We start from the raw sequence: 25,449 nt of genomic DNA, 5'->3' as shown, positions 1-25,449 counted from the left end.
TTAAAAAGTAACTCGCAGCCAAAACGTGGTGCAACTTCACTTTTGGATTGTCAAAGAGAAAACCTTCTTACCGTCTCAAGAGAGTGAGGTCATACACAATCCCCACCGCACATCTGACCTGGAAATGAAAAGCTGGGACCCACGCATATTTAATGGTGTCAGATGTGCGGTGGAGATTCAATGACCTAAACTTTGCCTTTATTTTTTATTCTGTAACTTTTCAGTTTCCTTTTAGCACCAACGACAATCCAGCCCCCCCCCCCCCCCTCTCTCTCTCTCTCTCTCTTCACTTCAATTTCAGACGGAGATGGAGGCGGATGAGGCCTTCCTCCTCTCTTCGGATTTACACCACTGGATGATGATGGTCGAAGGCGATCGAATGTCCGACCACCCAAGAACAACCACCGAAATTCCCATCGAGTCCTCGGGGACCACCTCCCCCGACCCCGTGGCCGTGTCCTTCACCCGCTCCCGAGCCCACCAGGAGAAGGCAGCCATCCAGATCCAGGCCGCCTACAGAGCCCGCCTGGTCCGAACCCTGGTGCGGGCCGTGGGCGAGGTGAAGAGAGAGGCGGACCGGGTCGAGGGCGAGCTCCAGACGCAGGAGACGGTGGACAGGGTGCGGAGCCAGCCGAGGGAGCGGCTCCGCCTGAGCGAGGAGCTGATGCGGCTGCTTCTCCGCCTCGACGCCGTACCGGGGACCGTACCCTCCGTGAGGGAGCTGAGGAGGCGCCTCAGCCGGAAGATCGTCAGCTTGCAGGAGGTTCTCGACGCCGTCGTCTCCGCCCGCGACGTCGGCGAGCTCCAGTGGATGTGGCCAGCGAATTGGCCGAACCAAGAGGAAGAAGAAGAAGAAGATAGGATGGCACGGGGATTCGATCGCGAGGACGACGAGGACGAGGGTTTCAGGAGATTTTGGGGACTGCAGAGTGTTTTGCAGTTTTGATCAAGGTATGTAAAAATGTATAATAAGGAATTAAAGATGTGACTATGCACACATTTGTATTGTATTGTCTGTAAGTGAATATGTTTTCGGAGCATGAATCAAGATTTTCTTGTTTTTTTTCTCTTAAATCTCACCGTACAGATATGATCTACATGCTCAGTTTTATGAGAACTGGCTCTGGATCGGCCAATTCCAATTCATAAGTTAGCATGGGAAAGGCGAGCATTATACAGTGAATATAAAAAGGAACATCCCCTCCCAATGGAAGTCACTTTCCCTTGAAAGGGAGGCCCATGAGGAAAAGTGATTCTCTAGTGTAAACCCATTTTGATAGGAAACTTTTTTTATTATTTTTGGCATTTATTATGTAGACTCCACAACATATTTCTCATGAAAATGTTTGTTGCACCCTCTTTAAGACAGACGGTCTCTTTCATGGGAAAGGGCATGAAAAGTCATTTGATTAGGATGTAGGCACAATGGTGGATCGGTAATTTGTCCCAATCACGTTAGCATGTCATAGTATGTCCGATACGTGTCCCAGTAGCACAAACACTTGGCTTATGGCGTGTCAGTGTGGCAATGCATCACCTTTTAGGGATCAATAAAATAAAGCACGAGCTCTTTCTGATGTGATTTTTTTTAAAGTGTGATTTTTTATAGGAAAAGTTCTTTCACCTTTGGGGGTGAAGGGATTTTTTTCTATAAAAAAATCTTTTAGCATTATGGCAACCATTCACCCAAACACATCTCATTTCATGGGTAGCCATAAGAGTTTCTTTCATCTTCATATTTCTCCCACCCACCACTCCTTCTAGGTATCTCTAATATGCTCGAACCACCTCTCTCTCTCTCTATCTTTTTTTTTGCTGCATATTTCTTATGCCACACAAATAAGCAAACAAATTTCACTTTAAAAAGTGATCATATCAAAACCTTTCATAAGAAAATTTTCTTTTCCTATAATTTTTTTTCTTACTTTCAAACATACGTTATTTCCCCTCGCTTTTGAGGTAGGGCCCATGCGTCCGTCAAACACGATGAAAGGTCTCCCCAAAATTTCGGGGAGTAATGTGACTCCCCTCTGCCCCTCTAACGCATTTTTTTCCCCTCTAACATCTCAACCAAAAAAAAAAAAAATTTAAAAACACAAGGCGACTAACCCCCAAGATCGAAAGGCGAAGCTTCTGCGGCCCAAACCAAGTCATCTCTCTCTTTGCTTCTTCTCTCTAATTGGGGCAAAACCAGAGCCCTCTATCTCGAATCTCTCTCTCTCTTCTTCTTCATATGGTTCGGTCCAAACCAAAGTGCACCATCCCCGATCTGTCTTTCTGGTTGAGGGCAAACTTCATCTCCTCTCTCTTCTGACTCTCTGTTTCCCCGTTTCTGTATCAAACAGGGGATTAATTTTTATCATGTTTACTTTGCCATGAAAAAATTCATCTAGAAAATTTTTTAATAGATGTTTTTAGCACAAAAAATGGAATTTATAGCTCGATAAGACCTAACCGTGCCGGCTGAGCCTGCCATACCTACTGTTGTCATGCCTGCAGCGTAGAACTCAAGGCTAAATGACCTCTGCCCGAGGAGCCTATACTAAGCGTTAGCTTTAGCAAAACGCCCATGAAAATCAAACCTTGACTGCCCATTCCCACCTTATTTTTAGGAAAAGTGATTTGGCATCCTCAATATCAATATGCACAAAGGCCATGAGGCCGGAGACGAATCAATGGATGGTGAAGATGTCAAATCACTTAAAATGACTTAGCAGATAATCTGATTTGATCTATTAGATTAGGGCTCAATTATCTAATCGGGTTGGCTTAGCCTGAACCTACCTGATTCGTTCCTGAGCTGCAAAAAATACAAATCAAGCCTGACCCAATGCGGACCGGGTACTCGATATTCTGTCGGGCACCAGCCTGGTGGCCATCCCTACCCTTTCTCATGCAATTCATCTAGAATATAATTGACATCGAGAAAAAGTGTAGGGTCCATCCAAACGATTCATCCATGCATGCATGGTGGGTTGATTGTCCTTCATCTCAATATGAACGTCCAAAGCAATGACGTAGGGCTGCAAATGAATGAGATACGGGTTAGATCCTGCATGATTCAAATTCGAATGTGGATTTTGTGCAATAATAATGCAATATTGAACCCGGTGACATTGGATCTAGTAAAAGACAATTAAAAAACAAAGTTTTACATCTAAATCGTACAAACGGTCGGGATTAGATATGAATCCAACATATAACTCCTTTTTAATGATCAAGAAGAAATTGTCCTGGAATGAGGAAAGGCCACCTAAGAAATGGATAGGAAAGAAGGTCGGAGGGCGACTGCGGAGCCAAGACACCTACTGTAGCTCGAGGAAGCAGGAGTTGAGGCGCAGCCAACTAGAGAGATAGAGGGGAGAAGAAAACGTTGTTAGCAATAGAAGAGCGGTGACTTCCACTTTCCTCGTCAGAGTTTATTGGCATAGAACCCTAAGCTCTCTTTACTCATTAAGGAGTGTGCCCAGCTTCAACCTCACCAAAATGGATATGGGCCATTGGATCTCCAATTCGTTACGTTCACTCAACTTAGGGTGTGTTGGGAGGTCACGATAAATTCGCTAAAAAGCGGTTGATATTTGTGGAGACCACAAACAGATCGGATAAGCGTTGCACAAGCAGGTGGAGCATCACATTTTTAGTGCAATGCGATTGCACCAGATCCGCTCTCCAACATTCTTTTTACCTGTCAGATCGACGAACGAGAATGATGGAGAGGCATCATCCGTCCCCGCATCGAAACTTTGTGCTGGTCAGTCAGGGGTATTTTCGTCATAAAAATTGGAATCCTTACGTCTTCTTTTCGTCCTGCTGCACGGCGGCGACCGCTTCGATCTGACCGCCCCAGCCGTGTTCTCCTCATCCTGACTGGCAGGATGGCGGAGAGGCCGGTCCTCCTCCTCCTCCTGACATACCTCGTCTGCCTCTCGTCATGCTTCCCGTCGCCGGAATTCCACCTCCTTCGGCCGGAAAGCCAGGGGAAGAGGAAGGGCTACATCTCGGTGAACGTCTCCCAGGAGGGCCTTGAATTCGCTAAGGAGATCCTCGTCCGCCAGGCCGTCGGCTCCCTCACCCCTCTCCACCTTCCCGACATCCGCAAGTCCGTCCGGATACCCTTTCTCGGCGGCGTTCGGGTCACCCTCTCCAACATCACCCTCTCCCGCCTGAACGTCTCCTCCTCCACCATCCGCCTGGGGGACGCCGGAATCGCCATCGTCGCGACTGGCGCCACCGCGAATATCTCCTTGAATTGGTGCTACACCTACACCTCCTGGCTCATCCCCGTCGATATCTCCGACCGGGGAAGCGCCGCCGTCCGGGTAAGCGATACCGATCTAATTAACGAATTACGAAGAGTTTGACATAATTTTCTCGTAGATCTCTTGATGTCTGAACACTTGATATTAGTGGAAGCCAGTAGGAGTTGGAAAGAAGCAGCTAGATTGCATAATTGTGCTGAAAAATTGGTCCGGTTGTTCAATTTATTGGGCATACAGGCGGTATAGTTTTGGTTTCCGATTTTTTACATGCTATTGATTCCCGAATTTTTCCCTCTAGTGTGATAGTTGCCGAATAGAAGGGATTCTTGATCATGTAATTAACTTATATTGCTCTTTAGCAAAACTCATGCCTGGAATTTTAATTCTTGAACCCGCTAGGGCTGGGAAACAAGCCGAGCCGGTCGTGGCTCAGCTCATGTTCGTTTTGTGAAGAGCTCGTTCAAACTCGTAAAATTATCTGGGCAAGCTGAATATGAACAATAGGTACTACGCTCGGCTCGACTCAACTCGTATAAGCTAGTTAAGTATTAAAAAATATATTGTACATATATTTTACATTATTTTTGTGTAATCCTATTTCTTCCAGCTCTAAACCAACGTATTTTCCTACAAACAAGACAGCTCGAACTCGGCTACTTTAACTCTTACTCATAATGAGCTCGAACTCAGCTTGGCTCTCTACAAGAGTGAGCCAAGATTGAACACTTCAAGTTCGTCTCGTTCAGCTCATTTACCAGCCCTAAGCAATGGGATTGGGAAAGACGCCAGGAGATTTTGCTAGTTTTGGTGGTTATTTGGCCACTGAAATATACAAGCAAGACATAGGCGATCAAATGCGTTTGGACACTGTGAGAAGCTTTCTCTGAAGCAGAACCAAAGCGTGTCCCTAAAGTTGGGAAACTTCGGGGAAGTAAAGCATAGTTTCTTATAATTTGTGGCCCCGAACCTTGAATGTTGGAATCATGTTTGGCATGAACTGAAAGCTCGACTTCTCATTAGTTGGGAACTCTGATTCCTGTTAACAGTCACTTGTGAATGTCTAGTTTGCTATCGATGCTTGTCAAAATTACTAATGCAAATCTCAGTATGTGCTCTTTTTGCGGAAATATTTATCTCATCGCTTTGTACTCACTTTGGTGAAAATAAATATGGTCTCCCTACCCGAATTGTTCATTGTAGGGAAAATGGATCAAGCTTGATGAGACTTGTCCGAAGACTCCGAACTCATAAGGATGATATGATTTCGGAATGGCAAGTTAAGCATGCTTCAACGCAGAAGTAATCAAGAGGGCTAGATGTAACTCCACAGATAGTAGGATATCTGTTTTTTCTATATAATTGTAATAAAGAACCTTTTTACTATCTCTGCTACTTAGCCTTACATTGTGTTGCAACAAATGTCTCTTTTACAAGTCTGCTACCTTGCCATTACATTGTGTGGCATGCATTATGTACTTGTTAGCAACTCTTAGTTTGTCTTCCTCGTGCCACATATGCCTACGTAGTTCAAAATCTTATTGTCAATTTCGTTATACTAGTGATGTCAAGTTTTATTTTTGTACATTTGCCCATGGGATATCCGCTCATCTGGTAGGGGCAACTCGTGAATGTCACCAAGCTGAATGGACATCACTAGTTCAAAACCCATGGGTGCACATCCCTTGAGGGGAGGTTGAAGCTAGGTGTACTCCCTGGTGGACAAGGGGGTTCTTGGGTTTTTACACTGATAGGCTTCTGAGGTGCATTAGGTGGTTTTCCCCAGTTATCTAAGAAAAAAAAAGTTACATTTGTGTATATTTTTTGAGAAAATTTTGCATGCTTCCTTTTCAGTTTTTTTTCTTTTGTAATCTTCATTGCCTGCTTAAAAGTGAAAATTCTCTTTTGGTTTTGTTAAAGGTCGAAGGCATGCAAACTGGCATCACCCTGAGCATAGAGAATCACCATGGAGTTCTGAAGCTTGCTGTCGTTGATTGTGGTTCTATTATAAAGGATATACTTATTTCGTTAGATGGTGGAGCATCATGGTTTTATCAAGGGTATGCATCCTTAAATGTTGTGGTACTTTAGTGTTGATATCTTCAACTTCCTAACCTTTTTATTTTGGGTAACTAGTTGGCAGACCGTATACATAGTGCCACACCATACATGTTATGCTTTCTACATCTCACTTGATATCTGGAGTTCACAAGTGTGAGTCCTGTGAAAACTTAGCTGGTGACCTGACATACTGTACCACACTGGTCTCTGTAGTTCAAGTTCCTAGCCTACATGCTAGAGTCATTGGGCACATAGCAGTCCACATCCTGTAGCTGACCCTTGTGACAATGATTTGATGTTTCTGCTCCTTCAATGAGGTGTCAGTGGTCGAAGGTCTTAGCCTTTTGGCTTGAATTGGATGCTCTTGCTGTGCTTTTTACTGAAATCTAACTAGTGATTCTATGTTAGCCTGTACCATGGATCACTGCTTCATACCAAGTCAAGACTGGTCCATCAGTTGATTTTGACAGTCCATTTAAGTTTTAATATATGACTTAAAAAGGCTGTAAAAAAATCTTAACCATCACTCTCATCTCCCGTTCATCTAATTTAGAAGCCCAACTTCTCTTTCTTCAAACCCTTAAAGTTCTCATTCCAAAACCTAACCTCTTGAATAGATTTTTTTGCAATTCATGTCTTATATGGTGATTCATTTTATTTAGTTTGTTTTACAACTACATTCATATTACCCTTAACACTTCTTAAATGTTGAGTTATAGAGTTATAGTTGTGACTCATCACTAAATTGGTCCTTAATGCGCTGAGTAAACTATTAATGATATTATAGTTACTTGTCTCTAAGGTTAATTGAAATATAATTAATATATATTATTTCATTTTTTTTACATGTAATTCTTTATTTTCTGTTGATTAATTTTATTGTTTTAATATGTACCTATACTATTACAAGGTACTATTTTCTCTGTTTAATTATTTTTATATTAAAAGATCATTAATCTGATTCACTGAGTTGACCAATCTGATTCCAAGTCAAAAAATAAATGTTTTGATTCCAATTCCCATGTTTTTGAACTGAATTGCCATATGTATAGAGGTGGTGGTGGATAACGTGATGAGTATGAAGATGGATAGTGGATTCTAGGTCCAGATTTGGACAAATTCGGTGTAAAATCCAGAAACCAAATCCATTGCCAGTGAACCTTGACAGAGGGATAATCTGGTTACCTGGTAGTGGTTGTTGTAGGTATGCATTCTGAAACTGTGGGGCAGGGAGGGGAAATTGGCTTAGAAGAGAAGATTAGGTGAAGGAATGCTAGTTGTGTTTTGATGGCCACCAGGAATAATTATCTGAAGAAAATAAAACTAAAGCAGGGTGGAATAAAAAGAATATATTGGCCCCAAACATATGCAGCTGGAGAAGCCAAAAAATTTGCGGATTTAGCTGCAAAACTTGTATGCCAGACTGCATTTCAGGCTGTCTCTGGTAGTAAATTTATGCTCCGTGAGAGGTTTTCTGGCTATCACTTCACTTGAAAAGTGGGAAAAAAATTGTTGCTTATTCCAGTACTTTTTGTTTATTATTGATGCTTAACAAATGGTGTTTAGTGTTAATGGTTTTGGTTCTGGTTCTGGTTCTGATTTTTGAAAAGTCTGTTTGGGATGTTGAGTTGTCCATTCATCTTGCTGTTCTATTGCCTTCATTTCTCACACTTCTATTTAATTCCGTTATATCTTTCTTTGAAGGTTGGTGGATGCTTTTGAAGAGCAAATAAGGTCTTCAGTGGAGACTGCTGTCGTGAAAAAGATAAATGATGGTATTTTGAAGATTGACTCACTATTGGCACATCTTCCTTCAGAAATTACAGTAGACAATATTGCTTCACTGAATATCACTTTTATAGATGATCCTCTGATGGCAAAAGAAACTGTCAGCTTTGAAATCGATGGTTTATTTACTGCATCAAATATATCTACAATTTCCAGCTACAGATTTGATCATTTACAACATTCAATTTCCTGTGATCATTCTTCAAAAATGATAGGGATCTCGGTGGATGAAGCTGTACTCAATTCTGCATCAGATGTTTACTACAAAGTAATGAGCATTTCAATTTGTAAAGTTTGATTTACTTATCATCCATCTGAAATATGCTAAAGGGGGAAATTATGAATTTTTTATTGCATGCTTTTATATAGTTTGTGAAAGTTGATATACAAGCAATTAAGAACCCACAGTTCATAGCATTATTTGTTTTCATGCATGCATGTGCAACATATTAGGGTGAAATCCATCCCTTTCTGTTCTCTAGATGTTTGTGGGATGCAAAAGATATGTATGGCTACCATCTCTCTCTCTCTCTCTCTCTTATGTAGGTTGGTAGGTAGAGTCGACTTTATGTCTGTACCATACTTTATAGAAAAAGTTCATAGATGGGTTTTATCTGATCAGTCACTATAAGTGTATTCAGCATGTTTTGTCTGTTAGGAATCACACATTGGGTGAAGCGATCTCAACCCAAAAAAATGAATTTTTAATTATAAAATTTTAGTGCATTGTGAACTATTGATTTTTGACACTCTTAAAATACTGCTTATGAATCAAAACATGTTTTTAGTAAATAATCCATGCAGATCATATCTGTAGGACTTGATCCACAAAATGGCGAAGAAAATGCTAAGTTATGACATCACCTACTTGACAAGTCTTTATTTTCACATAAAGATATAGCACTTTCAAAACAAAAAAGTAGTAACTGATTATTGACCTAGGGAACCACAACTTTTTTGAACTTTTTATAAGATTTGATCCATGTGTGCCATGTTGTAGAAGTGTAAATATGGTTTTTTAAATGTGCTTCATGAAAACACCATGAAAGAAAAGATCTCTATGCATCAAGTCAATGGGCAAACCATTCATAGGCTAGTGCCAGAGGTAAAAAAAAAATCATAACTATGTGAATTTTTTCCACATGGATGAAGTTTTATTCATTACAAGTCCATTTTAGCTTGAACTCCTCTGCTCACTATATTTCACTTTGTAAGCCCTCTTGGAGACAACCAAGTGCATATTTGGATCTTTTAGTAATACTTGCACTATGCACCTTTATCCTTTTGTATGCCACTTGTGACCAACCAAGGTATTGCATATATGTCCTAACTCCTAAGCCTAGCTGTCGTGCTAATAGTTGAGAGGGAAGAGACTAGGAAATGGGTTGGTTTATATTCATGCCTAATTGTCTATTGTTAGGATCCTGGTGGTTTAAGGGCTTGATTTTACACACCTTAATCGCCCTAAGGCTTTTTGGTGTATCGGTTAAGCACCTAACCATTTGGTATCAAAACAACCTTCACATCTCGACTTCAAATCCCAGAAGGGGCAACCTAGGAAAAGAGCTACCTGGACCAGGGTGAGAACCACCAAAAGTTGGAAAGAGCTACCTGGTTTAAGGGCTTGACGTTAGGATTCTGCTGGTTTAAGGGCTTGACGTTACACACCTTAATCACCCTATGTCTTTTTTAGTATCTCGGCTAGGAATCTAATATTATACATCTCTCAGCTGCTGAGAATTCATTATTTTAATAGTTAGAACTCTTATCACATTTCTATGAGCATTGATTGTGTGCTTCATGGATAACTTTGAATTCAGAGTATGCTTACTTATATATGTTACAAGTATTTTCTTGGTATCTTATCTATAAAGGTAATTTTTGTGTATAAGCCAACAGATGAGAATTTGGCTACTTATCTAATACTTAAAAATAAAATTTTCATCTTGTTTTATTCATGAAATTTTTCTCCATCAACAGTTATGCAAGATTTATGGCTTCCCTTAGCATTTTTCTTCTTATGATTATCTATCAGCATTGATTTTGCAAACTGTTGTCTATATGTGATCAGGCAGGTGTTATGAACTGGATTGTTGATAAAGTTCCTGATCAGTCTCTTCTAAATACAGCTGGTTGGAAATTTATTGTTCCTCAACTCTACAAGAAGTATCCAAATGATGAAATGAAATTGAACATCACAATTGCTGCTCCACCTGTAACACGGATTACATCAGAGGGTATCAGTTCTAGCATTTCTGCAGATATGACAATTGATGTTATTGATTCTAATGAAACAATTCCAGTTGCATGCATATCTATGGTAAGCAGAATGATATAATCTCCACTTTCTTCTCTGATACTTCTGAGTAAATAGTTGTGCTGTCCATGTGGTGCCTGATGTAATGAGATATTGCGGAAATATAAAGAGTGCATACAAGCACATACAACAATGAAAAAGAGAAAATATCACAAGTCCACGAAGGGACAATACAAGCACAAGCCTTTAAGAAGGCAACAATATACAAAGCCTCTTATTGAAAAGAGAGAGGAGCTCTCAAAGATAAGAATACACAAGGGGATCACCCCTATTTATACAAGAGAAGGAGGAGGAAAAAGGAGGGCCAAAGGGCCTCAAAAGGAGAGCCAAAAGGGGGGTCCCATAGAGTCGTTGGGAGCCCCCAACGGTCACATTTGTGACCGTTGGGGGCTCCAACGACTTTTATGTTGGAGCCCCTTTAGGTCTTCAAAAATAATAAAAAAGAAATGAAAAAAAATAAAAAGTAAAAATTACATTTGTTCAAAAAAGAAAAAATAGTTGTTTTCTAAAACAATTGTGAAATTACAAAAATACCCCTATCGGGTATTGATGTAATAAACAGAATTTATATATATATATATATATATATATATATATATATATAATAGGTACATTTTAACACCCCCCCTCAAACTTTACGGGGGAAGGACGAAAAGTTTGCCGAGAAGAAACATGAACCGAGGAGCCGGAAGAGCTTTAGTGAAGAAGTCTGTCAACTGATATTCTGAAGTGACATGGCAGAGCAATAGTTCCTCGTAAAAATTCGTCACGAACATAGTGGCAATCCATTTCGATATGTTTCGTACGTTCATGAAAAGTATGATTGCTGGCAATATAGATGACACTCTTATTGTCGCAACACAGCTTTGAGGCTTCAGTAATATCAACTCCCATATCTTTAAGCAAACTGCGAAGCCATACAAGTTCCATTGTTGTGGTTGCCATTACCCGGTACTCAGCTTCAGTGGATGATAGTGAAACTTTCTGCTGCTTCTTGCATCGCCAGGCAATCAATGAGTCCCCTAAAAAGACACAAAAACCAGTAGTCGAGACTCGATCATTGGGATTACCTCCCCAATCTGCATCAGTATAAGCAAGAAGATTCAAAGGGGAAGAGGAGGATAAAAATAGCCCTTTATTGATGGTATTCCGAATGTAGCGGATGATTCGGAGAACCGCACTCATATGCACGGTTGTAGGAGCATGCTGAAATTGACTGACTGAGTGAACCGCATGAGTGATATCTGGTCTGGTGATGGTTAAATATGTAAGAGACCCAATGAGTTGTCTGTACGGTGTAGGATCTTCCAGAAGAACCCCATCCTCTAACCGCAACTTGGCATTAATAACCTCGGGAGTCTCTACCTTCTTATCATCAGAAATCCCAGACTTAGAACATATATCTGCAGCAAGCTTCATCTGTGACAAAATATATCCTCTAGGAGAATATGCAACCTCAATTCCAAGAAAATATCTGAGAAAACCTAAATCAGACATATCAAAATTATCTTTTAACATATTTTTAACATTAATAATACTACTTTGATCATTTCCAGGGATAATCATATCATCAACATAAAGCAACAAAATTACGATACTAGAACCTGCATTTTTAACAAAAAGAGCAGTGTCAGTATAACAAGAATGAAATCCTAATTTTATCATGATATCACTAAAACGATCATACCAAGCCTTAGGAGCTTGTTTAAGACCATATAATGCCTTTAAAAGCCGAAGTGTTTGACCTTGCTTAATATTTATTCCGGGTGGTGGATCCATATAAACTTCTTCACTTAAACTTCCATTTAAAAAAGCATTTTTTACGTCAAGTTGATAAATAGGCCATTTTTTGGTTGATGCGACAGCTATTAAGGTTCTGACACTTGTCATACGAGCTACGGGGGCGAATGTTTCTTCGTAATCAATACCATATTCTTGGGAGTATCCCTTAGCAACCAATCTTGCTTTATATCGTTCCAAAGAGCCATCGCTTTTAGTTTTAACTTTGAAGACCCAACGACAACCAATAGGTTTTTTGTGTGAGGGTAGATCAACTACTTCCCAAGTATTGGCCTTTTTTAAAGCATTTAGTTCAACTTGCATTGCTTCAACCCAATGAGGTATAGATTTAGCTTGATTATAGTGAGTTGGTTCAAAATAAGAGTGTAGAGTTATCAAACATGCCCGATAGTTGGGAGTTAAAGAGTCATAGGAGACAAACCTATTTGGGGGTATTGATATTCTAGAAGAATGCCTAACTTGTGGTTCCTCAATGGATTTGGAAATTTGAGAGTATTTTTCGAGGGCACTAATAGGTTTTTCTTGATTTCTTCTTGAGTAAACATTTATATTGGCATTGCTATCATGAACATTTGTATTTGAATTACTATCATTTGAGAGTGTTATGTCAAGAGGGGATACCTCGTGAGTGTCATCTATGTTTTCAAGAGAATCTTCTTGTATGTCATCAATAAGATCATATAAGAATACATAATCGATTTCATTTGTCTCTTCTATTTTATCAAAACCGTTTTCTTCTTCGAGAAATGTTACATCTTTTGAAACATATAATTTATCATTCTTAAAATCATAACATCTATACCCTTTTTTTTTTTCACCATATCCAAAAAATACACATTCAATTGCTTTGGGAGATAACTTATCCCTTTTATGTAGTAGGACAAAACATTTGCAACCAAAAATACGAAGTCGATTAAAATCGGGTGAAAACTTAAAGAGTTTCTCATAGGGAGAAGCATTCTTTAACTTAGAAGAGGGCATTCTATTGATTAGATAGGTTGAGGTAAGAACGGCTTCCGCCCAAAAATTTTTTGGAATATTTCTAGACACAAGCAATGTTCTAGCGGTTTCTATAATGTGCCTATGTTTCCTTTCCGCTAGGCCATTTTGTTGAGGAGTCCTAGGACATGACTTTTGATGACAAATGTCATTTTGGTTTAAATAGTTTTGAAATTCGTGAGATAAGTATTCACCACCGGAATCGGATCTTAAAATAGATATGTTACTTTGAAATTGATTTTGAACCTTTTTATGAAAATCTTTAAAGAAAGTAAATACTTCCGACTTATGACTAAGGAAATAAATCCAAACATACCGAGTAAAGTCATCAATAAACGTAACATAATATGAATAACCCCCTTTAGACATAACCGGAGAAGGACCCCAAACATCCGAATGCACCAATTCAAAAGGCCTTGATGAGAAAAAAGATCTAGTTGGAAAAGGAATAGACTTCATTTTTCCAAAAATGCAATCTTTGCAATTAATTTCTTTTTCCTTACAAAATTTGTTTCCAAAAGGAAAGAGATACATTTTGGAATAACTTGGATGACCAAGTCTTTTATGCCAAGTTTCCATATTTTTTTCTTGGACATAAGAACAAAAAAAGTTTGTAGGGAGATCAAGATGATCCATATAATAGAGGTCTCCCTTTCTATGGCCTTGCCCAATCCGCTTCCCGGACCGGAGATCCTGCACAAAGCAACCATTAGATGAGAAAGATATTTCACATCCATGGTCGGCAATTTGAGAAACCGAAAAAAGGTTTAAATTTAATTTGGGAACAACTCTTACTTTTGGAACACAAAAATTTTGAGAATCTTTAAAAGAGCCAATACTTGAAATTTTCAAAAAGGTTCCATCGGCCGTTGAGACACAAGAGTCCTTTGAATCGATGCAAACATCACTAAGTGCATTCTTATGAGGGGTCATATGAAAAGAAGCTCCGGAATCAAGGATCCAAGAATACGTACCGGGTGATGATGTTGAAGCAATGGCCGCACCCGATGTGGAGGAAGAAACTTTAAGCATTTGTTGGAGAGCCATGGATATTTGTCCAAGAGTTTCTTTAATGTCATTGTTTTTGCCTTCATCTTCTTTGGAGGCGGTTTCTTCAAGAGAGGCTACTTTAGGCTTGAAGGCTCCCATAAGCTTTGGACAAACGGGTCTAATGTGACCCGGCTCATTGCAATAATGACAAACAATCATTTTTCTTCCTCCATTGTAGTTCCCTTGTTTCCCAAAATGAGGAGGCTTATAGGTTCTAACATTGTTACCCGGTTTGGATACGGCAAGGACTTCATCAACATGCTTACTCATGCCAAGCCTAGTCTCCTCTTGAGTGATTTCGGCAATAGCATCCTCAATAGGAGGAAAAATAGATCTATGGAGAAGTGAGGATCTCACTTGCTCAAATTCGGGGCGTAGCCCAAAAAGAAATTGAAACAATCGCTCTTGTTCCATTTGTTTTTGTCTTAAATCAACATCTTCTATAGAAACCCACTTTGGCTCTAAAAGAGCCAATTCATCCCATAGTGGGTTAAGGGCACTATAGTAGTCTTGAATGCTAGAATCACCTTGCTTGGTGGTTCTAACTTTTTCTTGCAAGAAGTATGCTCTTGCAAGATCCTTTTGGGTATACATTCCCCTCATAAAGGACCAAGCCTCATTGGCTCTACGAAATTTAACTATATTAGCACATACCTTAAGCTCCACATTGTTCATAAACCACACAAGGATTTTTGCGTGATTGCTTTCCCAATCTTCTACTTCCTTTTGATGATTTTCAATGGCCTTGAAACGAGCATCTCCCTCAAGAGCTTTTTCTTGATCTTCTTCCATTTTTGTGAGCATAAGCTTAGGTTCCGGAACGGTCCCCATGACATAATCCCAAAGCTTCTTCCCTTTGAGATTATTCTCCATTGCCGATGCCCACATCATATAGTTCTTTCCATTGAGTTTGAAAGAAAGATCAATCTTTGTCTCCATGATGTTGCCAAGAAGTGAGAAGATGTCCACCAAAATAAGAGATACACGAACCACACCTTTCCTTCAAGAATCGAGTGGCTCTGATACCATGTAATGAGATATTGCGGAAATATAAAGAGTGCATACAAGCACATACAACAATGAAAAAGAGAAAATATCACAAGTCCACGAAGGGACAATACAAGCACAAGCCTTTAAGAAGGCAACAATATACAAAGCCTCTTATTGAAAAGAGAGAGGAGCTCTCCAAGATAAGAATACACAAGGGGATCACCCCTATTTATACAAGAGGAGGAGGAGGAAAAAGGAGGGCCAAAGGGCCTCAAAAGGAGGGCCAAAGGGCCTCAAAAGGAGAGCCAAAAGGGGGTTCCCATAGAGTCGTTGGGAGCCCCCAACGGTCACATTTGTGACCATTGGGGGCTCCAACGACTTCTATGTTGGAGCCCCTTTAGGTCTTCAAAAATAATAAAAAAGAAATGAAAAAAAATAAAAAGTAAAAATTACATTTGTTCAAAAAAGAAAAAAATAGTTGTTTTCTAAAACAATTGTGAAATTACAAAAATACCCTTATCGGGTATTGATGTAATAAACAGAATTTATATATATATATATATATATATATATATATATATATATATATATATATATATATATAATAGGTACATTTTAACACCTGAATGTGGCAATTCATGTTTGTTTAGGTGCATCATATTAGTAAGGGTGGGCAATGCCCCACGTACCTGATGGGCTGTCAGGGTACCTGGCCCGCAATGAACTGGGTTTTGGCTGCCATGTGCAGCCCAAGCCCATTAAGAATCTGGCCCTACCCGGCCCAAGTGGTAAACAAGCAGGGCCTGGGTAGTGCCAAATACAATTTCAAATAGAGCCCAACCCATGGTTGCCAGTTGAGGAAGCGGGAGCGGGAAGCGATACGGGAAGCGGGAGCGGGAAGCGAGGCACTTTCAAAATTTTAGGAAGCGGGGAAGCGTGGGACCACTTAGGACCGATTCGGGAAGCGTCTCGGAAGCGACCTAGGAAGCGTCTCGGAAGCGACCCAGGAAGCGTCTCGGAAGCAAGGGGGGAGCGAAAAAAATAAAAATAAAAATAAAAAATACAAAAAATTGAAAAAAACAGGAGAAGCGTGGGGGAAGCGTGATGGGAAGCGCGCTTCCCATTAAAGGGAAGCACGTCCCCCATTAAAGGGAAACGTGTCCCCCATTAAAGGGAAGCGTGCTTTCCAAAAAAGGGGGACGCTTCCCCCCCACGCTTCGGAAGCGCGACATTTCGCGCTTCCGAAGCGCGCTTCGGGGAAGCGCGCTTCCGGTAACCCTGGCCCAACCTGACCTGGCCCATTTACCCATTGGGCTTAGAGGGCCCAGCCTGACCCACCTTGACCTGGCACGAAGCCCACTGGTTTCAGACTGGGTTAGGGTTTCCTGAGTCTGGGTCGGGCCAGTCGGACCTTAATAGACCCTGGGTTGGGGTTGCCCAGCCCGACCCCATTTATGTTGTTTGCATAGGCTTGCATGCCAACCTGCTGTTATGCTCTCTTTTGTAGATAACATCATTTTTCATGAAGCTTTTGCATGAATTATGAGTTTGTGGCATGTACATTATGTATGTGCTTTTGCATTGATGCACACATTTATCTTGACATACATTTAAAAGTGAACCCACAGAAGCAGGTCTATTAATTGTGATTCCTATTCACTGATCAAAGAATTATTTGAGTAGCATAAGAAAAGAGTTCCTAAATCTCCTTACATTTAGCACAACAAAGAGAGGAGGAAAAAATCTTATCTGGGTTTAATTTTAAGCGAGCTCTTATCGCCATAGAGAATATTTTGACCCTAGGTACAATAACACCATTAGATGGAATAATAAGTACACCTGCCACAGCTAGGAGATTGTATATTTTGAACTGGTTCCTGATCTTGAAATTGGATCCAAGATGAAGACTGTTTTGTGCCTATCTCAGTGATGCTCTTGTTTTATGGACAATGTCAGTGAGAACATGTAATAGTTGTTATTAACACTTCACATAAGTCATCAGATTTACATAGCTTTGGTTTGAAATTTTTACAAGTAAATAATAAACCCATCATGTTATGTGTTATTTTGCTGGCTAGATGTGTGGTAGCAGTATTATCTCCATTCAACTTCTTGGTTAGTGTTATAGTACTTCTTGACTCCATAAGAATAGATTTCAAACATAGATCTTGATGTCCATCATGTACTATAATGCTAGTCTGGTGATGTTAAGCACTCTCCTTCTTGGTTGATGCTACAACAGTGAACAGTGTCATGCTATTCGCTATTAATGTTGTGTTTTGCAGATTATTGGTTATGCACCTAAATACTCTTCTCAAGTTGGGTTCAATCTCGTTGATGATAAAATTATAGAGGTTTTGAAGCAACTAAAAAAGAAAATTCAGAGCATTAAGAAATTTAGCTAAACTGGACAAGCTATCTAGAGAATTTTACACCCTAAAGATTTCTGAATCCCAAAATTGAGTGTCTCAAATTGCATGTTTGTGTTAAAATATTATGTATATACTCACTGATATACGTATATTTATAAATATACATATATCAGGGGTATTATGGTCATTTCATGTAAAGTATTTTTAACACAGTCCATTAGGGACTGAAATGTCTTTTTTATTTTTTATTTTGTAATCCTTGTAACCGTTGGGGGGCTGTCAGTCCAACGGCTATTTGACTGCCCCCTTTGAGCTCAAGTGAGGCTCTATAAATAGAGCCTCACTCCTTCTTGTAAGACATGCTTTTGAGAAGCATTTTGTGTGAATAAAAAAATCCTTTTTTATTATTTTAGGTCTTGTGCCTTCTATTGTGAAAGTGATATTTGTTATCTCCTTTGTGAGATTGTTGTTGGTCCATTGGTGACCATTTTATATTTGTGCACTTGTGTAGCCTCTCAATGGCATTGTAATAGTGCACTATCGTTTCATTACATGGTATCAAAGCAAGGTTCTTGAAAAAGTAGAAGCTTTCTTGGAATCTAACTTGTGGTGGTGCTCTTCACACGTGTGTTCATCCTTCTACTCTCCAACTCAAATTTTTTGCAATCATTATGAGAGAAAGAGATTCTACCTCTGTTATCACATAAGTTCAATGAGAATAATTATTTGATGTGGGAGACAACAATGGAGAATCACATCAAGGAAAAAAACTATGGGGCTTTGTTAGTGACACCACTAATGAATCTAAACTCAAATTGACTAGAAGAGAAGGAGATCAAGTTAAAGTTTTGTCCGAAGAAGAAAAGGAAAAAGCTTTGCAGGAATATCAAAACAAATTGGAAGATTGGGAAGCAAGCAATGCTCAAATTCTCTCATGGTTTATGATTATCATGGAATTCAAGATTCCCACCAACATCATCAAGTTTAAAAAGGCATGTGATGCATGGATCTTTTTAAATAATACCTTCATCCAAAAAGATATGGCTAGGCTATATTATCTCCAAGATAAGGTACGTAATGCAAAACAAGGAGATAAAAGTTTAAAAAAATGTTACGGTATTTTATCTTCTATTTGAGATGAATTAGCAATGTTACAACCAAAATGAGAATGTTTGGCTATTAAAATGAGAAAATCTCAAATAGAAAGCGAAAATCTTTTTTGTTTCCTTTATGGCCTCCGGTCGAAATTTGAGCAAGTTAGGTCCTCTTTACTTCATAGGACATCAACTCCTTCTATAAGTGATTCTCTTGCTCAAATTTGCCAAGAAGAAACAAGTTTTGGAATGCACAAGTCTAATGATGAGGTCTTTGCCGTGATAAGACTCAGAAATTTTGTAAAAACATATAAACCACCTCACTTTAAAAGAAAAATCAATGAGGAATGACATAATGGAGGAAGATACAAGGGCAAAATCATTTGTCATCATTGTAAGGAACCGGGACATATAAGACCGGATTGTCCCAAATTTAAAAAGGTAGCCGCTTTAAGTGAAGAACCTCAAGAAAGGAGGCAATTTCAATTATTTGACAATTGCCCAAATAGCGGAGGCCGTCTCACACATTCTTAAAGTCACTCCTGTATCCGGCATCGCCATCTCCATCTCTTCTTCTTCTCCTCCGGGTAAGTCTTCTTGAATTTTGAAGCTTCTTTTTACATGACTTATAATGAATCTCTATTATCGGATTGCACTAATTTATACTTTTCATGTGTATCAATCGTCAATGACACTTCTTTAAAAGTCAAAAGTGTAGGAAACCTCAAAGATACTTAAAAAAACAATGTCCCAAGTGTGAGGGTTTTTCCAAAATTAGATTTAAATCTTTTTTCAGTTTCTCAATTTTTTTATTATGGGTGTAAAGTCTTCTTTTTATTTAAAGCTTATTGAGTGAAAAGCTGATTGGGCAAGGCCATAGACGAGGAAATCTTTACTATATAGATTTTTTATGTTTACCCAAAAACTCATTTTATAATCATGTCAAAGACATTGATTTAGATCTTTGACATAAAATATTAGGACACCCAAGTATATCCAAATTATCTCATTTTCTATTTTTTTTTTTGTAAAGATAAAGATTTTGTATGTGAAGACTGTATACTTGAAAAAATGCAAATAACTCCTTTTAGATCAAGAACCTCTTCGTCTAGTGAAAAATTTGAATTAGTGCATTCGGGTGGATGGGGTCCCGCTCCCATTATGTCAAAAGGAGGATACTCATATTTGTAATGAAAATAGCGAAAGCACCAATAATCCAAAGAACTCAAACAAAGAGCCAAGAACACAAGCACGTAAAGTGCACAAATAACCCACTAAGGGGTAAAGTGCCTAAAAAGCCAAGAATGTTATTGAAGAGAGAACTTAAAAGGGCTGAAAAGCCTTACAATAGAAGAGGGTGAGCCCTCTTATTTATAGAGGAAAAAGAAGAGAAGTGAGGGGACCACATGGGACTCCCTTCTAGTCGTTGGGAGCCCCAACAGTCACATTAATGACCAATGACTAGATGGGTGGGGGCCCATGTGGTCCTTCTACATTATTAAAAATAAAAGAAAAATAAAAAGGAAAAAAGGAAAAGAAATACAAGAAAGAAAAACCTAAAAATAAAAGTTATAGGGAAATTACCAAAATACCCCTATCGGGTTTTTGGATATATAAAGAAAGAAAAAAATATAAGTATATATATATACATATTTTAACATCCTTCCTCAAACTTTACGAGGAGGACCAAAAGTTTGCCAAGAAGAAACATAAATCGTAGAGTTGGAAGCGCTTTGGTGAAGAAGTCAGCCATCTGATATTCTGAAGTAACATAAGGCAAAGTGATGGTTTCTCTGAGAAATTCATCTCTCACATAATGGCAGTCCATTTCAATATGCTTGGTACGCTCGTGGAAGATGTGGTTGCTTGCGATGTAAATTGCATTTTTATTGTCACAACACATCTTGGTGGAAGAGGAAATGAGAACACCCATATCACAGAGGAGACTTTTGAGCCATACAATTTCCATAGTTGTCATTGCCATGGCGCGATATTCAGCTTCAGTGGATGATAGTGAAACTTTTTGTTGCTTCTTATATCTCCACGAGATAAGAGATCCACCTAAAAAATGCAAAACTCAATTGTTGAGATTCGATCATTGGGATTTCCTTGTAAAAGCAGTTAATTCAAGAGATGAAGAAGATGATAATAAAAGCCCTTTGGAAATGGTGTTCTTGATGTATCTAACAATTCGCATCACGACCGCCATATGAACTGTACTAGGAGCATGTTGAAACTGGCTTGCAGCATGAATCACATGAGCTATATCCGAACGAGTGATGGATAAGTAAGAAAGAGATCCAATCAATTGTCAATAGGGGGTAGGATCCTTAAGTAGGACACCATCCTCAAGTCTCAACTTTGCATTAATAACTTAAGGAGTTTCAACTTTCTTTTCATCTGAAACTCCCCGACTTTGTACAGATGTCTGCTGCTAGTTGTTAGAAAATAATACATATATGTATATACTTGAATATATATATATATACTCTTCTTAATACACGAGTATGTATATGTATATAAATACATATTTAAAGTATATACGTATATTCTTGTAATTTTTATTTTCTTATTTCTGTAATTTCTCATTTTATTTATTTTTCTTTTTCAGTTTTTGTTCCCTTTTTGTACATAGTCAGTAGCTGACTATGTACAATGTACAATAGTCAGCCACTGACTGTGTACACAGCCTGTCAAATAAGAGTTGTTGGGTTGATTCCCAACCGCTCTAATTAGAGCTATTGGGAATAGCCCAATGACTCTTTCAAAGTGTAATGCATTATAAATAAGGGCAATGAGCCCATTGTATATATATATATATATGAATGAAAGGGTTTTATCCCCTCATTGCAATAACAGAGTGCATTTGAAGCACTTGTTCTTTCTTGTGGTGTGAAGCTTTTTAATGCTATTTTGTGTTGGCATATGTTTTGAATATCAAGTTATTTGGAAACTTGATTGTGTGTGAGACTTTTCACATGGTATCAGAGCTTGGTGTATGATCAACTGTGCATTGGTGGGTTGCCTCGAAAAGCGTGCTTATTCTCCTTTGTGGTGGTGATTAGTTTTTCTCTTCTGATTTACTATGGATGGATTTTTTCCACACAATACAAGCAACTCCAACTTTATTCTGCCATTCAAACTTGAAGGAATCAACTATTACATTTGGGCGGGACACTTGGAGACATTTGTCAAGGGTCAAGGTTTGTGGGGATTCGTAAGAGGTACTATTCTTGAACAACAACAACAACTACGCCTTCATCCCAAAACCATTGGGGTCAGCGATATGAACCAAAAAAGAAATTCATTTGGGGTCTTCCACATGAATCATTTTCCTCCAATCATTTCTATCCAATGCCATGTCCTCGGTGAGGTTCAAAGCATTCATATCTTTTCCTATCATCTCCATCCAAGTCTTCCTAGGCCTACCCCGACCTCTTTTAACTAATATATTTTCCCATTTCTCCAACCTTCTAACTGGAGCATCATTAGGCCTTCGCCGAATATGTCCAAACCACCGTAAACGATTCTCTCGCATCTTATTTTCAATGGGTGCAACACCTACCTTCTTACGTATCTCCTCGTTCCGAATCTTATCTTTTATTGTATTTCCACACATCCATCTAAGCATCCGCATCTCAGCTACACTCATTTTTTGAATATGATGTCTCTTGGCAGCCCAACATTCCGAACCATATAGTAAAGCGGGTCTAATAGTCGTCCTATAAAACTTTCCCTTCAACCGCAATGGCATTCTACGATCGCACAACACTCCAGTTGCACTTTTCCATTTCATCCACCCAACCTTTATCCTATGATTTACATCCCCATCAATTTCTCCATACTTTTGAATGATGGATCCCAAATATTTGAAATAATCATTCACCGGTATTTCTTGCTCACCGAGCTTCACTACACTCCCATCACTACTTCGTTGCTTACTAAACCGACATTCCATATATTCCGTCTTACTCTTACTCAACTTAAAACCTCTAGCTTCCAATGTCTGTCTCCATAATTCTAACTTAGCATTAACCCCAGCTCTAGACTCATCAATCAAAACAATATCATCAGCAAACAACATACACCACGGTACATTTTCTTGAATTGATCTCGTAAGCTCATCCATCACTATCGCAAATAGGAAAGGGCTTAAAGCAGATCCTTGATGTAACCCAACCGTTATCGGAAAATTGGTTGTCACCCCTCCACAAGTGCAGACATTGGTTACTACTCCTTCATACATATCTTTAATTATACTAATGTACTTGAGAGAAACACCTTTCTTCATCATTGTCCACCAAAGAACGTCCCTAGGTACTCTATCGTATGCCTTTTCTAAATCAATAAAAACCATATGCAAATCTTTGTTCCTCTCTCTATTTCTTTCAATAAGTTGTCTAAGAAGATGTATAGCTTCCATAGTTGATCTTCCAGGCATAAAACCAAACTGATTCTCCGATATCATGACAACCTTCCTCAACCTAGACTCAATCACCCTCTCCCAAAGTTTCATAGTATGACTCATGAGTTTTATACCACGATAGTTTGTGCAATCTTGTATATCACCCTTATTCTTATATAAAGGCACCAAAGTACTCTTCCTCCACTTATTAGGCATCTTATTTGTTCGCCAAATCAAGTTAAAAAGATTTGTCAACCATTCTAAACCTTTCTCTCCCAAGCATTTCCAAGCCTCGATAGGTATACCATCTGGGCCAACTGCCCTTCTTGATTTCATTTTCTTCAAAGCCTCTGCAATTTCTTTCTTTTGAATCTTGCGCATGAAGTCACGATTTATCTCATGAAAAGGAATGGAGATGTCTCCAAGATCTTGAGCATGACTATCATTAAATAGCTTATCAAAATAATCTTTCCATCTCTCCTTAATCTCCTCATCTTTGACTAAAACCCTTTGCGTTTCATCTTTGATACATCTAACCATACCCAAATCCTTCGATTTCCTATCTCTCATCTTTGCAAGCCTATAAATATCCTTCTCGCCTTCTTTGGTATCCAACTTGTCATAAACCTCCTTATATACCTTAGCCCTCGCGTTTCGAACAACTTTTTTAGCTTCCTTCTTTGCTATCATATACTTCTCCAAATTCTCATTATCACGACTCTTACTTAGATTTCTATAACACTCTCTTTTAACCTTAATAGCTACTTTGACATCCTCGTTCCACCATGATGTATCCTTACCTAGTGGTGCACCGCCTTTAGACTCACCCAATACCTCCTTAGCCACTTTTCTCATGCCACCCGCTATCTTATTCCACATTGATTCTGAATCCTCCTCGAGACACCAATCAACTTCCTTAACTACCTGTTCTACAAACATTCCTTGTTTAGCTCCTTTCAGTGCCCACCACTTAATTCTAGGATCTATCTTATGTATATCCCTTTTGAGGCATTGTCTAATTCTAAGATCTAAAATTAAGACTCTATGTTGTGTAGCTACACTTTCTCCCAGTATAACCTTACAATCGATGCAACAACCCCTATCTCTCTTTCTAAGTAGGAAAAAATCTATCTGACTCGTATTAACCCCACTTTTAAATGTTACTAGGTGAGACTCCCTCTTCCTAAACCAAGTGTTTGCTAAGATCATATCATAGGACAAACAAAAATCTAAAATCCTTTCTCCACTTTCATTTCTTTCTCCTATACCATAGCCTCCATGTATACTCTCAAATCCATCCCTACTAATGCCTACATGTCCATTAAGGTCACCGCCGATGAAAAGCTTTTCTCCATAAGATATCCCTTGTACTACTCCATCTAAATCTTCCCAAAATTGATGCTTAATGGAATCATCTAAACCTACTTGAGGTGCATAAACACTAATAATATTAATAATATCCGTACCTAATACTAATTTAATAAGTAAAATTCTATCACCCTTCCTACGAACCTCAAGTACATTATCTATAAACTGACGACTCATAACAATCCCTACTCCATTCCTATTCCTATTTATTCCTGTATACCAAATCTTATATCCCCAAGGTTCTATCACTTTAGCTTTCTCACCTACCCATTTGGTCTCTTGAAGACATAAAATATTAATCTTTCTCCTACACATAACATCTACTAACTCTACCAACTTACCAGTTAAAGACCCTATGTTCCAAGTGGCTAACCTAATTTTATGGTCTTGGACTAACTTCTTTACCCCCACCCGTCCAACAAAGTGAGGGAACCCTTGCCTATTTGACACCACACCCGGGCGCCGGTGTGACGCGTCACTTCTGGGCGACGACCTAGCAACCCTTGCCCATTTATCACTGCCTCCGGGCCTAGAGAGTACAGCGCGTCGCTCAGTAGGGAACGCCCCAACGAAATTCTCATATTGGTTCATTTTCATAGGATATGACAAAGTTTTTATGCTGGCTGTCACAGGCCTACCGCAACCCTCCTCCTTTATCCGGGCTTGGGACCGGCAGTGTATAACTAAACAGTTATACACAGGCGGAGTTAGGTACTATTCTTGAACCTACTTCCAAAATTACATTAGGTGAAAATGAGATTGAGACTAGTCTTGACGAAAGAATCAAAGACATGGAAGAATATTACAAGAAATTGGATGAATGAAAAATGAAAAACGCAAAAATTCTTTCATGGATGCTAAGTGGAGTTGAGACAAAAATTGCCTCAAACCTATTAAGCTAAAAAAGACAAATAAAGCATGGGAATATCTTAGAGATTTGTTTACC

General features: G+C 39.0%; 2 protein-coding genes across 2 annotated transcripts in view; both read left to right on the top strand.

Annotated features, from left to right (window-relative positions):
- Nucleotides 1-333: 333 nt before the first annotated feature.
- On the top strand, nt 334-1,056 carry LOC149848154 (BAG family molecular chaperone regulator 5, mitochondrial-like). The gene has a single exon (XM_090010566.1). The coding sequence runs from the start codon at nt 356-358 to the stop codon at nt 944-946; it is 591 nt and encodes a 196-aa protein (XP_089866692.1). The 5' UTR covers nt 334-355; the 3' UTR covers nt 947-1,056.
- Nucleotides 1,057-3,813: 2,757 nt separating this feature from the next.
- Nucleotides 3,814-25,449, top strand: part of LOC149848153 (lipid-binding serum glycoprotein family protein) — a 41,139-nt gene continuing 19,503 nt past the window's right edge. The window contains exons 1-4 of the mRNA XM_089979932.1: nt 3,814-4,322; nt 6,180-6,319; nt 8,025-8,376; nt 10,180-10,428. Coding sequence (XP_089836058.1) covers nt 3,879-4,322; nt 6,180-6,319; nt 8,025-8,376; nt 10,180-10,428 — 1,185 coding nt within the window. The 5' untranslated portion in view covers nt 3,814-3,878. The remainder of the gene's footprint in view (nt 4,323-6,179; nt 6,320-8,024; nt 8,377-10,179; nt 10,429-25,449) is intronic.

Source organism: Nuphar pumila, chromosome 1 (assembly GCF_984573655.1).
Source record: "Nuphar pumila chromosome 1, dmNupPumi1.hap1.1, whole genome shotgun sequence".
Lineage (NCBI taxonomy): Eukaryota > Viridiplantae > Streptophyta > Magnoliopsida > Nymphaeales > Nymphaeaceae > Nuphar > Nuphar pumila.
The sequence above is the reverse complement of the archived record's forward strand: the minus strand, read 5'-3'. Positions and strand labels throughout refer to the sequence as shown.